The sequence below is a fragment of the Rhinolophus ferrumequinum genome, chromosome 28, assembly GCF_004115265.2.
Source record: "Rhinolophus ferrumequinum isolate MPI-CBG mRhiFer1 chromosome 28, mRhiFer1_v1.p, whole genome shotgun sequence".
NCBI lineage: Eukaryota > Metazoa > Chordata > Mammalia > Chiroptera > Rhinolophidae > Rhinolophus > Rhinolophus ferrumequinum.
The window spans coordinates 1,791,803-1,806,938 of NC_046311.1; the positions used below are offsets into that span (position 1 = coordinate 1,791,803).

At 56.3% G+C, this 15,136-nt stretch overlaps 1 protein-coding gene across 2 annotated transcripts; it reads left to right on the forward strand.

Annotated features, from left to right (window-relative positions):
• CTXND1 (cortexin domain containing 1) lies at window positions 1-15,008 on the forward strand. 2 transcript variants are annotated; one of them, XM_033100117.1, is made up of 3 exons: window positions 1-124; window positions 11,886-12,021; window positions 12,471-15,008. In XM_033100117.1, exon 3 carries the CDS (start codon window positions 12,536-12,538, stop codon window positions 12,713-12,715), a length of 180 nt encoding a protein of 59 aa, XP_032956008.1. In that variant the 5' UTR covers window positions 1-124; window positions 11,886-12,021; window positions 12,471-12,535; the 3' UTR covers window positions 12,716-15,008. The 2 variants fall into 2 exon arrangements, with proteins under 2 accessions (XP_032956008.1, XP_032956009.1); XM_033100118.1 differs by lacking the exons at window positions 1-124; window positions 11,886-12,021 and adding an exon at window positions 12,068-12,127.
• Window positions 15,009-15,136: the final 128 nt, after the last annotated feature.

A 15,136-nucleotide genomic window follows, 5' to 3' on the forward strand; every position in this document is an offset into this window, starting at 1 on the left:
GGGCCGCTGCCCGCCGAGCCGGGCCTGGCAGCCCCGCGTCCCCCACACGCGCCCCCCGCGACCCCCGCCGAGCAGCGCGGCAGCCAGCCAGGGCCCCGAGAGCGCAGGGGACCGGCCTCCCCAGGTAAGGATGCGGGGGACACCCGGGACGCGCCGGGCGTCTGCGCTGCGAGGGCGGCGTACAGGGGGTCCCCGACCGACCGTAGGTAGGGGTTCTGCTCGCTGAAGTCGAGCTGAGCCCCGCCGCCGCCTCGATGGGACCCGCGTGGCCACCCAGACTGGGACCCCTCCTCCCCGGAGGCGCTGCGCCCGGGGTGCGCCTGGGTCGGGGGAGGGCCGGGGCCGCGCTGGCCTGCGCTGCAGCGCCCCGGGTCTCCACACCTGGAGAGCGCGATGGATGCTGTGTTCAGGCACCATCACGCTGGCTCAGCCATCACTTCTCCACTGGGGGTCCTCCGCCCCCTGCCACCAGGGGTCTGGGCAGTGTGAGTTGACAGTGAATCAAAGTTAGCAATTCCTTCTCGTCGAGTTCAGTGCCTAAAATGCAGTCCATTCGTGTGGCTGACAGTGGTGACAGAACGGATTTTTCTCAGTGTAGGGGGTGAAGGTCAACATTGAGGTAACTTCTGGGGAAAGTTCTCTCCGCAGCGGCCTTGCCAAACGTCAGGTCTCAGCTGCACTGCGTTGGGGTCTGGGGCGGAAAGCCTGACACAACCTTCCCAATAGTGTAGGGGTTTGGGTGGTATTTTGGCGGCTGCCGTATAGAACTAAAGTTTATAGTAGTCTGTTGCCCACAGGGAAAGTTCTGAAAGGGGAAAACCGTTGGGAAAGAACAGGGTGACTCTCGCTCAATGCTAACGTCATGTGTGGCCTTGGACCTTCCCTCTCTCTGAGCCTCCTCTTGACTCGCTCTGTGGTCTTTGAAAACCTGCCAAGTGGATTTAAGACATCATAAAGCTAGACAGCTAAAGCCTTAGATGTGATTTACAAATTGGATTTGGCTTCAGGCCACATTTTCATGGATGTCCGCCTAAGATATGGACCACCTCTGAGGACACATCAGCAGGAAAACAGTGCAGAAAAACTTGCCCTGAAAAAACCTGACACCAATGACTTCACATTTATCCAAAAGGGAAATTGGGGGTAGGCTGTTTGCTTATTGTATGTAAACTTTGCATTCATATATGCTCGTTCCCAACGATTAGTTTCCCAATCACTTTTTCCAGTTGTATTTTTCACTTCTGAATGACATACGAGTCATGCATGCCTGAAATGTAATGCGTCTCTGAACTCAAATGCATCTAGAAAATTACAGCAAATTTCTAGCCATTAGCTATTGAAGATACAAATTTAAAACAAACAAGGTTACGATGGAATAAAAGGTTTTTAAAAATAGTATGAACATTAATTAGCTTGAAAAACAAACAGTTTGATGAGACGCTCAATGATTGTTCCTAAGCTGTGGTTTAGAGGACCCCCTATCTTTCAGGTTTATTTCCTTACTGGCTTGATGAAACAGGCAGCCATTCGGAATATACTGCCTTGCTAGTTAATCTTTCTGCAAGAGATATTTACATTAGCAGGCCACATTGTCCCAGCACAGATGAGAACCTGCCGTCCTGAGGCAGTGCATGCGTCGCAGCATTCAAATTCAACAACATTTCCATGATTTAATGGAAAATGCAATGCTATCAAGGAACATGTCCTGAAATTATCCTGTCCGGCCACAATACAAAGAAGCGTGTTTATAAAATTGACAAGGTTCCAAGACGCTGAGGTCAGTGCTTCTAACAAGCGCTAGTGTGAAAGACCATAATGCTCTCCGTCCTGGCATTGAAAGCTGTGGAACTGGTCCACGGTCATGAATTTCATAGATAACCGAAGTTCACATTAAAACATTAAGAGTGACGACACTTCCAAATGTTTCAATTGCTTCGGAAGGAACTATTCCTGAAGTGCAGCGCAGCCTTCCTTCCTTCAGGGAGCTGGCTCATGGGAAGGAACACGTTCCTTGACGACGCAGGACCAGCCTCTGAGTCGGTGGGTGACCTCGTGCCCACAGGGCAGGAGGAACCCCGGCATTCGCAGCCGGCGCGTCAGCACTTAGTCCTGCCCCTGCCCCTGCCAGTCGGACAACCTTAAGCGAGTTGCCCTTTGCAGCTTCCATCCTCTCATCTGTAAACCCCACGAGAACCAACGCGTAAGCCAGTTCTGTGTGTCAGTCACTTCCTACGCGCTGAGCATTTTATATTCGCTGTCACCCAATCTCCAGTGAGGAAACTTAGGATCAGAAAAGCAATGTGAATTACCCCAAGGTTAGTTCAGGGTAGGAGAGCGGGCAGACTCCAAACCGGGGTCACCGGATGTTTCTCACCTATCTGTCATCTGAGGCTGCTCAAAGGGAAACATTCTGATTTAAAGTCAGTTCTAGCGAAGGAAGGAAGGAAGGGGGAGGGAGGGAGGGAGGGAGGGACGGAAGGAAGGAAGGAAGGAAGGAAAAAAGGTAGGGAGAAAAGGAAAGAAGGTAGGAAGGAGGGAGGGAGGGAAGGAGGAGGGAAGGAAGGAAGGAAGGAAGGAAGGAAGGAAGGAAGGAAGGAAGGAAGGAAGGGAGGGAGGGAGGTTAGAAAGAAAGGAAATGCAGCTGGACGTAACTAGGAATAGCAGGTCCACTTTGTGAGGCTGAGGTGATGTGAGAGAATTCATGTCTTGGGCCTCGGGAGTGGTCTTTCTGTAACTGGTGTCTGTAGGGAACGAATGCCCTCTTTACTGGGCTGTACAGATCACAGCTTAGATGTACACGAGAGCCTGGCACACAGACCCCCGTGTCCTCCATCCCGCGGTCTGCTCCTGAGTCTGCCCTGGACTGCAGGGCTCCTGTGCCCCTGTGGCCGGACATTCCTGGAGGGCACCGGCTGTACCCAGGGAGGGGATGCTGCCAGCCCTCCAGGGGAGTCCCTGAGAAACTGACTTCAGGGCGACAGAGAAAGGCAGTGTCCCCTCAAACGGGAACAGACCTGGTGAGACCGCTTCGGCCTCAAGCCGCTCTCCTCCGGTCCTGCCCATGTGCTGACCCCACGACAAGAGGGAACGTGACCCCGGGATCTCAGTAACTGACTGGACTCAAGGCTCACATTTCATGTGTATACTCTGTGCTTATGGGAGTTTTTCAACCTTTTCAAATTCTTTGATTTTTTTTTAACTGTTTACATTATTTCTAAATATTTCATTCTACTCCACAACACATCTTTGTTTTAGTATAAGACAAGGCAGCCCACCATCACCACCACCCTGGGCCACGTTCCCGCCCCCCCCCGTCCAGTGGCGTGTGTGACGCAGGAAGGGAGGCCGGGCCCTTTCTCTAAGTGATGTGACTCCTAGTCCCCGGCTCAGAGCACCCCACGGACTCCACAATGGCATTTCATCCCTGCCGTGGTGGCGTGATGGAAAGAAACCCTGTGTCCCCCCTATAGGTGACAGCAGGGTCACAAAGACAGCACTCCCACAATCCAGGCCGGTGGCAGACCCTGGGGACTGCAATACCATGTTCTTTCACAGACATGAGCTTTCAGGCTCAGGTGGGCCATGACGAGCTGATGCCAGGTGGCACGCGTGATGACATCTGCTTGTCACCCTGCCCTTGGCAGCGACAGCCATAAGTGGCCTGGAAGCCTATGGCCTTTATCATCACGCTCAGCTACCCTCACTTCCCCTTGGCTCAGACAGCACTCCCGTGTTCTAGAAGAAGGCAGGTAGATGTCACACACCAGGCGTGCCGTCCCTCCCTCACCCAGAGCAGACATTGCTAATCAATCATGACGCTCTTTCCCACGGAGCCAGAAGAAGGCTTCAGAGTCCTTCTCAGCAACAGCCCGTGGCTGGCACATGAAAGGTATTTCGTCAGCTACTAACAGGAAGACCATGAGGAGCTTTCAGCCCCAGAAGTAGGGTCACAGCCCCTCACCTTTCCCGCACACCCCTCCTCTAAGCCACGGGCGCGCAGCACAGCGATGGGGCCCCATGCGTGGGGACAGCCACCACACCTGGTCCCTGGAGGGCACGGAGGAACCTGCCATCTAAACCTCCATCTGGCCGCTCAGCTTCCGAGCTGACCCCGCCTGTGGAAACAGTCTGTTCCCCTCTCCTAACAACCGATGTTTGCGAGGCCGTCCCCCAGGGGACTTGGATGGACAGACGCACATTCTGGACTCAGTGGCCGGGAAGTGACCTGGGTTCCATCAGTGTCACTCACCCACAAGGCAGAGCTGTTCCCTGAGAGTCAGCGGTGCGCTCCCTTTCCTGTGTCCCCGTTAAAATGTTCAGGACTCACTCTCAGTGTCTGCAGGCGCATAGAAACGTAGCCCCCGGAAGCGAGCTGAGCCTGGAAAGCCCTGCCTCTCTCCAGCTGCCACATCCCCTTGGAGGCAAGGACACTGCTGTTGATGGATGTCCACGCCCAGTGACAGCTATCTCCTCACATCCCCTCTCTGCTGAGAATACTCCTGAGGAAGATACCGGGGGTGTGGGTTAGTGCGGGGTGGGCGTGGGGCCAGGCCGTATTTCAGGGGTCCGACCACTCCCCAGACCTGACCGCCCCTGTTACACTCCGCTCCCCACCTGCCCAGTGCCACCAACCCTCTGCAGAGAGGGACCCCCGCTGCGAGTCCAAGGAGGGGACCCTTTGACTGCTCACCAGACCCGTCAGATGCAGAGGCGGTGGCGGGTGGGGAGCAATTTAAGGGAAGGGCTTCCTACGTGTGGAATGTGGTCAGGATGGCGGACGGATGGTGGCGGGAGTGACCAGGCTTCAAAACCCCACAAATTCCAGAACCTTGGAGCGATTCTCCCTGGGGAGCATGGGGGCCTCTCCCACTGACAGCTGTGTGACCACCGACACGTCACGCCACTGCTCCGAGCTACGGTTTCCTCATGGGTCCACTGGCGAGCTGCACACCGACCTCTAAGTTCTCGGAGGAGCTTACAGAGGACACTGGGAACTAACGCCATTGCTTCTCACGCGGCGGGCCCGGGGCCCTGTGTGTGGAGCCTGGGTCTGACCGTAAACATATAGCTCGCACGGCGAGAACGCAGCAGAGAAATCCTGGAAGGATGAGCGGGCAGGCTCCCAAGGCCGTCAGGCCCAACCCTGCAGGCCTGAACCAGGCCTCCCAGCACAGGGCTGCGGGCACATTTTAACCAGCGACCCGAGGGGCTGGTAGGCACGGTACACGTTAGCAGCTCAAGTCTGAGAACCAGTGACCCTGCCTGGGGAATTAGCAGTCTGCGCACTGTTTTGATCTCCCCGACAAATCCCTTGACGCCCGCAGCTCATTCTGTCTGGACAGACGCCCTCTTTCTCCTTCAGACCTCGAGACACACATTAACTCCCACCCGGGCTTCACACAGAGTGCTCCCTAATCTCCTCCACAGGAGTCACGACACAGCCAGCTGTCAGCGCTGCCTGCAGCCAAAGCCCCACCGTTTGCGGTTGCTGGCCTCAATCTTCACGACAGTCCGGGGAAATCACGGAGGGACAGACACTGGAGCCCATCTCTGGGGAGAAACCCATCCACGCCCCAAGGGCTGAGGCAAGCGCGTCTTCTAACCATGACTCCTTAGCCAAAAACGTCCAAAGCTGCTCCGATTTCAGTCTACACATCCGGAAGATTCTCTGTTCACCCTGGATCTGTCTTATGGTATCTTTTTTTCCGTCTTTTTTATAGAGTAAGCTTTGGAGTTGCAGACAATTTGCTTCTCTGGAGGATGAGGATTTTAATAGCTTAATAGCTGAGTTATTAAGATTTGGGTTCAGAGCAAGAAACATTTACCATCTATTTTTAAATGTACTTGTTCTGGAAAAAAATCCTTTTCTGATTATTCAAGTTATAGATGTACTTTCTAGACGTCTTGGGGAAATCCTGAAGAATATGCAAGAAGGATCTACTAGGTCCCTATAAATGATGCCAGGCTCATAAATGTCCTTTCAGAGGTCCCTCCAGTTTCTTCCCTTCTACACACCTCTTTGGTCTTATTTATTTGCTTGTTTCCACAACCGGAATCGGTGAGAAAGACGCCCAGGAAACAACAGGGGGCTGTGGGGCCCAGTGGCGGCGGGTGCACAGGACAAGGAAAGACCTTGGAGAGAGAATGTGACGAAGGCTCTGAGCCATTTCAGCAGCAGAGGTAGGCAGGGGGCATTTCAGGTCGAGAGACAGGACAGAGCCTTGGTGATTTTACAAGCCCACAATTCTTTGCCACGCACCCCATTGAGTGGTGGCATCCATGTCCCCTCCCATTGATCCTGGGGGCCTTTGTAGCTGCCTCGGTGGGAAAAAATGTGGCGGAAGTGGCGCTCCGTAACTTCAGGCCGGGTTAGGAAAGGCCAGGCGGCGACTGCTGGTCTGTCTGGGGACTCTCGCTCTGTGGCCCTCGAGTGGTCGTGTCGGGTCTGCCACCCTGAGGCCGCCACGTGGAGACCACTTGTGGAGGACGGCGCCTGAGGAGCCCGCTGTCCCAGCCCCAGTGTGGACACCAGACGTGGGAGTGAAGGAACCTTCCACGGCCCCCACCACACACATCACCCGACTAACTGCGCGTCAGAACTCTGAGCAAGGACCACCCAGCTGAGCCCTGTTACCTTCCAGATTCCTCAGCAAAACAAATGACTGTTACTTGTTTGTGAATAAATACCCAGAACCGCCTCTTCAGTCCTGAGGTAAACACAAGATTGTCACGGGCAGCGTGGCTGGAGAGCCTGGCTGGGGCCCGAGCCTGGGGCCTTGGCACCATGGCCTACGTGCCCACGTGGCTCAGCCACAAGCCCTCGCCTGGACAGCACAGAGTGCATGACAGCGCCGCGGTCCATGCCGTCCTCTCTGGGGGACACAGTCCTCCGTGTTGTGTGACATCACTCCTCTAACTAAGCCTCACCCGACTCTAGGCGCTCGGTGCCCTCATCGTCACCCGTTTTACCTCGGTGGAAACTGAGGCCCAAAGAGGTTAAATAATTTGCCCAAATTGTATTGCTAGTAAATGGGATTTGGGCTGAGATTCCAAACCCTGGGACGGGCTCCTGCTCTCCGCCCTCCGCTCTCCGTCTCCATGGAGGCGGCTGGAATAGATGACATCGTGTATCCAAAGGGGAAGGCGCCTAACAGTATTAGGGCTGCACTTACTCTCGTCTGCGGGAAAGACCCAGCCCACAGGGCTCCGGGGCCAGCCGCACCAGGAAACCCTTAGAAGCGCGGTTCCGAGTCACTGTGTCACCCTGTGGGGATCGCAGAGGGCAGTGCCTGGGTCTCGCTCACGCTTCCTTCCGGCCAGAACTGTGCACAGTGCCCTGCGTCCGTCTTTGGTGCACAGGCTCAGGACAGCATCTGCCCCATCTTCAACCAGGCCGAGGCTGGACGAGCCCTGAAGCAGAGACCTCGTACAAGCTGCACGTCCTCCTGGGAGAATGTGGGGGGGCTCTGTGTGCCTGAGGAGCGAGCACAAGGCTGTCGGCCCAGCCCCCACAGCCCCGCCGGTGTCAGGCTGCCTGGCCCTGCGGTCTGGCATCTCAAGGATAATGAAAAGTACGATTGTAGCTTCTGCTGACCTTTGACACGTCCCCGCACCAGCGTCCTGAGCGTGCGGCTTTGCTCACAAACTGTGTGGCCTCCTCCGCTCACCTGAGTCTTGCTTGCTGGGCTCAGAGGAGAGAAAGTATTGGCAGAGGATGAGCAGGGCGGCTTCAGGTTCAGCAGAGAACAAGCAGACACTTTCAAGGACTCTCAACCCAGAAGAGTAATTAATAATAACGTGCTGAGTGATGTCCCCATTCCTGCACCCGTGGTGACTAGGGTGTGACGTTCAGCCAGGTGCTGAATGACGGTCTCGGCACAGACGGTGGACAGCGGGGGCAGCTGGGCCTGGCGCAGTGCACACATCCCAGCAGAGCGCAGTGCCTCGTGGTCCAGATGGCTGGGGCAGCGGACTCCTCGCACACCCACTGCCTTTCCCCAGGAACCTTCGCAGCCCTTCCCGCTTGTGCAAACGCTCTTCCACGTTCACTGCTGCATGTAAGCTGACAGCCCGGGGACGGGTGGCACAGCCCATGGCCACGGGAGCCTGGAGACTGGCGGACTAAGCCCAGTTTGACACAGCCACGTCCGCACACTCTACCCCTCTCGCTGGCCACCCAGTGGGATGCACTATTCACCCGTGGGGGTCAAAGAGCGAGATGCTTCTGCACCCGGAATTTTGCAGGAACAGAAGGAAGGCCACTGCCGCCTCACCCTAGAGAACAGCTCTGGCCTCTTGTCCAAGGTGTTTGCTGCAGCTGCGAAGACTCCACCTTCAGGCTTCCACCCACCCGTACCCTTCACACTCGCGCCCCCAAGAGGCTACCCACGCCTCCCCTTCTAGGGCTCCTCGGCCTGGACCACAGAGCAAGCCAAGGTGACAGTGGGCCAAGGGCATTCCCTGGGCGGCAAAGTGTCCTGGCACCATCAGCGTGGCTACCGCCTGAGGTGTATCTGCCATCGCACCTTGCAGAAATCTACCTTTGTATCAACCAAACTGTAACGACTTACAACAGCCCCGGACAGCCAGGCCCCCAAGGCGGCCCTGGTGACTCCCAAAGCCAGGCCCTGCTGGCTGTGCTGGTGACCTTCGCTCCGGCTGGCAGGGCAGGGCCACGGGCCGTGCACTTCACACAGCCTTCTTCCGGAGTGAAGGGCAGGGGGCTGAAAGGACCCCGAGCGCCGGCAGAGGGAAGATGCAGTACTAGGTGCTCACAGAAGAAACCCTTCACACGTCTAGGCTCTTGGTCTCTGTGAGTGACAAAGATTGCATGTTCCAACTCACGGCCTTTTCTGCTTGGAATCTGCTGCACCCCCACCCAGAAACAGCACACTTTCACATATCCCAGGTCGGCCCAGCAGCCATTTCTCTCGGGGGTCACTCACTCCCCAGATCAGCGTCCCCAACTCGGAAGCCAGTTCTCATCCAGCCGCCTCAAGGAGCGGGCAGATGGAGCACGTGGCCTGTGCAGGGTCCACGCTGCAGGACGATGCAGACATGGCGGGAACGCTGGGCTGGCGGCGGGAAAGCAGCCCTTCTGATCCCAGGGCAGGGGCAACTGAGGATGCTGCATCATCTCCTGGGTGTCATGTCCTCCCTTTGAAGTGGAGCTGGGGACTCGCGCCCGCCTGGCACTTCAGGTTAACGAGCACACGCCATCTGGAGGGCGGGGAGGCGAATCTGTTCTCTAAGTTCCCGAGTGTTGAACTCCCCTCCGCTGGAAGGATCTGGGAACACAGTTCTTCTCCTCTGGGGTAGGCCCCGGGTGTCAGGACGCTGTCCGTGCCCCGGACAAGACAGGGGAGGGTCCCCAGGCAGTCCCCTGGGTCTGACAGCTCCATTCTGCGTGAGGTTTCCCATGCTACACCCTGGACCTGGTATTTCCCAGTCGGGGTTTGGGAGGCCACACTGAGTCCTGCTGTGAAATGCCAGCCATTCCTGCTTCCCCGAGAGTCAGGCATGACCAGCGCCACAGGCCCGAGGCCCAAAGGCTGGGGTCAGAAACGTGGGTTTGCTCCACACTCAGTTGCACCGTTGCTCTGAGGCACTGAGAAAACCCTCTTCCCCCTGCATTCTGGTCTCTCCATCTATGACACGGAGGGAGGGGACGAGGTCAGTGTTCTGAAAGGAGGGTCCAAGGAACCCAAGAAGTTGTGTGGCGGCCCAGAGTGACAGCCACGGACCACACTCCAGATGCTCCCACTGCTGGAGCGGGTGGGAGGAAATGGGGTTCCCGTGGAGGATACAGTCAGGAAAGCAGACAACAAGGCAGACAGGATTAGGTAACAGTTGCAAATAGTGGAAGTGCAGGCACTTGTGACGGTTACGGTTCCCGTTAGGACTTTGCTACATCTTGCATTTCTCAGACACTGAAAGTGGCTCTTGCCCTGGCAGTGAGTCCGGCACTAACCTCCCACCCCAACACACGGACGTATACGGACGTGTACAGCTGCTTTGTATTTTACATAAATCATACCACATGTGCAGTACTGGTCCTCAACTTATTTTTTGCCCTTCACAAAATTTCCCAGACCTCTTCTGTGTGTGTGTGTGTGTGTGTGTGTGTGTGTGTGTGTGTGTTTCTTTTCAAGTGCCTCAGAGTAGTCCATGCCACAGTTTTCCATGGCGGTTGGCAACCACTGCATATTGACATTCAGTTCCTGCCCAGTTCTTCACCATTACAGCAAAGCTACAGGGGATATCCTGCACAACCCCTGAGCAAAGGAGTCATGGAAGTTTGACCAAACACATGTGCTCCCCTCCGGGCCTGGGCTTCCAGGTAATCACTGAAGGGTATCGGCGAATAACCAACAAGGCATTGGGCCGCCGTTTCCTGCTCTCGCATTCCACAGAACAGAATCCAACATCGGTCGCTGAATAATCCTGAGGAGTGCACCGCATAGTTTGCATTTGTCTGAAAGCACCAAGCAGCAACGCTACAATTCAAGACAGGCCAAGAAAGAGCAGCCCCCGCGAACACCCCAGGTTCGCACTTCAGAACCCTGGACAGCAACAGCTGTGTTGTCATAGCAGAAGCAGCCACGAGCCTTGGGAACAAGTAGACCCCACCTCGAGGGAGCTCCAGGGGACCTGCTGGATCTCTAACTGTTTACCAGACACGGGGTAAACGCCCTCCACGAAGAGAACACCATCCAGAGACAACACAGCTGCCCAGTAGCCCGGTGAGGTTTTCCTCAGAGACATCAACAAGCTGAATCAAAAGAAAAAAACAACAGCAAGAGAAGCAGACCCACAGACGGCCATCACATCAGAATTCTCAAATGTGGTCTTTAAAAAATTGGGATGAGTATGTTTAAGAAAGTAGGTACCAAAGTGGAAAATTTCACTACAGACCTGGGAAGTTTTTTTAAAGAAGGATCGAATGGAAATTCCACAACTGAAAAGGAGAGCTGAAGAGGATGTGTGAGGCCCCCTTAACAGTGGTTGCGTCTCGAGACGAGCGGGATCACTGCGGATCCAGTTACAGAACTGCTTGGCCCTGCTTCCTCTTTGTACTTTTAAAAGTTTGAATGGTGTACAAGTGTTATTTATACAAAAACGTTCCATTTCAATTTAATCCTCACAAAATGAAATACAGAATTACTATAGGATCCAGCCGTTCCACTTCTAGAGTTGCACCCAAAAGAGTTGAAACAGGGTCTCAAAGAGATTTCTGTACTCCCACGTGCAGAGTAGCAGTGTCCACAAAAGGTGGAAACACCCCACAGGTCCATCAACAGACGACTAGATAAGCAAAATGTGGTCCATCCAGACAGTGGAATATTGTTCTGGCTTAAAAACGAAGGACCCCGACCCCTGCCACAACGTGGATGAACCTTGAGGACGTTATGCCAAGTGAAACAAGCCAGTCACAAAAAGACAAGTACTGTATGATTTCAGTGATATCAGGGACCCTGAGTCGTCAAATTCACAGAGACAGGAAGCAGAACGGTGGTCGCCAGGGGCTGGGGGAGGGGGAACGGGGAGTTAGTGTTTAACTAAAGTTAGTGTTTCGCTTTTGCAAGACGGAAAGAGTTCTGGGGGTGGATGGTGGTGACGGCCACACAGCCAAGTGAATGCACTTAGTGCCACTGAACTGCACACTTCAAAACGGTTCAGATGGTGAATTTCATGTTACGCGTGTTTCATCAACAAAAATGGTTTAAATGTTCTCCTTTCAACCAGAGAGGGGAAGCAAGAGCAGCACCCGAATCCAGTGTGGCAGCTCCCCGCACTGTGCCCAGGGAGGAGCCGTGCAGGCCAGGGGACACCGTGGGCTGGCGTCCGGGGAAGTAACCGCCTCCTTCCGTCCTGCTGTGTTTCAGCCCTGTGGGCCCCGCGCTGCTCTCCTGGCTGCCAGCTGCCATGTCCAGCCAGTGCCCCTCCCTCGTGCAACGAGCTGACCCAGGGTGCCAGCCCATCCGGTGGCCTCAATGAAGTGGTGACCACTCCGACCAGCAGGTCAGTGCCCGCTGGGGACGGGTGAGAGGGAGACAAGATCTGAGCGAGGGGACGGTCCCCTGTGGTTACAGAGGCTCCAGGACCCGCCGGCCAGAGGCCTGTGCAGGTGTGTCCTCCTGAAACTCTAGGGGGGAAGGGGACATGGACCCACCCTGCTTCTAGCCAAGGAGTGGGAGACGTGCAGAGGCCTAGGGTTTGGGATGTGGGACCTTGGGTAAGTCACTTCCCTTTCTGGGCCTGTGTCCATTTATGAAACGGGCATCCGCTGCCTGGCTAACTTGCCCCCAGGGCTGCCGTGCGGATCACACAATTCACTGGACACGAGTGAGCGCACTCCGAGATTCAGGGGTGCTGATACCGACGGCGGTCCTGTGGGGCGCGGGGCAGCAGCACGCTGTCACGCCAGGGGGACTTGGTGGCCCGCCCGCCCACTGCCTGGCTCTCCGCAGGGGTGGAAGATGGTACCAGCCAACCCCAAGCCAGACGAGGCGCCCGCAGCTGTCCACGCCGCGAGATGGAGGAGCCCACGCCCGAGCCCGTCTACGTGGACGTGGACAAAGGGCTGACCCTGGCCTGCTTTGTGTTCCTCTGCCTCTTCCTCATCGTCATGATCATCCGCTGTGCCAAGGTCATCATGGACCCTTACAGCGCCATCCCGACGTCCACCTGGGAAGAGCAGCACCTGGATGACTGACGGCTGCGGGATGTGCCACCGGCCTGCAGGCCCCTAGACACGAGGACCAGACTGGCGCCCGGGGGTGGGGGACGTGCCCCGTGGCCTCAGCTGCTCTCCCACAAGCCCCGCGGGGACAGGCTTGGGGTGCTGTGGACATTCCTGCCATGGGCAGTCCGGGGACCGCTGTGACTGTGGGGCGGTCCACTCCCCACGCCCCAGTGCAGACACCCACCATCACACCACAGTGGTCTCGCCCTAAGGAGACCTCCTGCCCTTAAAATTCCAATGAGCACGTGGCTTGCCCTGGGTGCTCCCAGCACAGATGACCCCTGCACCCCATCCCTTCCCATGGGCCAGCGGCGCAGCGGGTGGCGAGGTGGGAAAGGAGATGGCAGGGGCCTCGCCTGAAATCTCACCCAGGGCATTGGGCTGCTTCCCAGCCATATTTTTTTAAACAGAGAGGGGTATATTTTTCCTGTTAAAAATGAGATGTGCATTTTAGAAATTTGGGGAAATACAGAAACATAGAAGGCAAAGGGGAAAATAACACTTATAATCCCACCTCCCAGAAGTCACCACTTTGCAGTACTTTCTCCCAGCCTTTTTCACACACGTATTTTTTTAGAGAGTCCCGTTGGCAACAGGCACGGTATCGCATCATCCATTCAGCGCACGGACACTTGCCCAATCCGCCCGACACCCTGCACAGCCATCACTGCTGGTGGCTGCAGAGTCCCACCAGGTGGCGGGGTCGTAGTGTAACACTCATGTCTCTTGGTCCCATTTACTGATTTTTCCTCACACACAGTGATTCCACCCAGTAACCTCTTGAGAGTCTACAGCACGGATACTGGATGGGGAGACCGGGGTTCTAGGCCTGTCACTCACTCAAAGGCTGTGTGACCGTGACAGGTCCCTTCGCCTCTCGGTGCCTCAGTTTCTCCGTGTTCCGATGCAGAGGAGCAGCCCTGTGCGTGGGGGCAGGGACAGAGCTGTGGATACGGACTCTCCCGGGGCCTCCGTCCTCCCTCCTCGCCACCCTCCACCCCCCTGGCACCCCGTCCCACTAGGACGTCACAGCACAGCCCACAAACAGGCTCCCAAGTCCCAACTCCGCTACGCCCTTGCGCTATGACCCCAAATAAGTCAGCTTCTCTGAGCCCCCATTTCCTCATCCGCCACGTGGGGGAGGAACACACCTCACGAGGTGATTGTGGGGAAGACATGAAAGAACGCGGGCAAACCTTCCTGTCCTTTCTTGATTCCAGCACCCAGGAGAAGCCAGGGGTCTGATCGGAGGAGCCAAGGTTCTGGGGATCCCCCTGCCCCCTGGTTCTCCCCAGCCTCCCGCAGGCAGAACCTCCAGCCAGGACCCCGGTCAGAGGAACGCTCACAGCAACCTCTCCCAGCACCTGACCTCAAGGGACATGGTGTCTATTAATTTACGTATGTAATTGTCATCGTCATCCGTGTGCACACGTGCTGTGGCGTGAACGGGACCAGCCGAACGCCCCTTCTCTGAATGCACCGTCCCACCGCTCCGAGGCATGGCCTCTGGCCACCCGAAGAGACCTGCAGCTGTGAGGAAGCGCAAGGCCCCCTTCCCACCACGGCGCCCAGCCACGGGTCCCACTCCAACCCAGGCCACCTGGGAAACGGGTTTCCAAAGCACTGTCACCTCTTGGTGACCCGAGAGTGAACAAAGCCACAGCTGTTCAGGCAGCATTCCAGGGCGCAGCCAGCTGTTCCACGCCCCCCCACCCCCCACGCACATACGCTATGTGGGATGCACAAAGGGACAGCTGGCCAAGGCCGTGGACCAAGACGCATGGAGGCTGTGTCGGGGGGAGGACCGAGAGCAGGGACCTGAGCACTCAGCCCGGCCGCCGCAGCCTTCACTCTGCAGCCTACCTCAGAAACACCAGGCGCTTCTGGAAAGGCCCATCGGCGTGGATGACAGTGTACATCAGAACCAGCTCCCACCCAGCTCCCAACCAGAGACACGTGGGGTCGCAGATCCGAAGGGACAGAGAGGTCGTGAAGACCTCCCGGAGCTGCTTCAGAACCCTCAGTAGTGAAAACCACGGTGTCCTAGGACCCGCTGCTCCAATGGTGGCGAAGGACCCACAGTATCTGCACGGGAGGAGCTTGTGGGAAACCCCAAGTCGTGGCCCTTCTCCACACCTAGAGGATCAGAATCTCGGGGGTGGTGCCCCAAACCTACCAGCACGACCACCCCGTGACCTGTGTGCACAGTGATGGATGAGAGGCACTGCCCTGGGATCCCGTGGTCCCAATAATTCCTTTCCACACCTACATTGGTTCCCACCCTACCTTCACTCTTTTTTTGTTGTGGTTGAAAGGGGATAGAACATTTTGGAAAGGACAGAAAATTTAAAAATCACTCTCCACCCAAACCTCCAACAAAACAGTGATTTT

Bases quoted from the DNA above. Each gene is read 5' to 3' on its own strand.
- CTXND1 (XM_033100117.1), top strand. From the start codon at position 12,536: ATGGAGGAGCCCACGCCCGAGCCCGTCTACGTGGACGTGGACAAAGGG.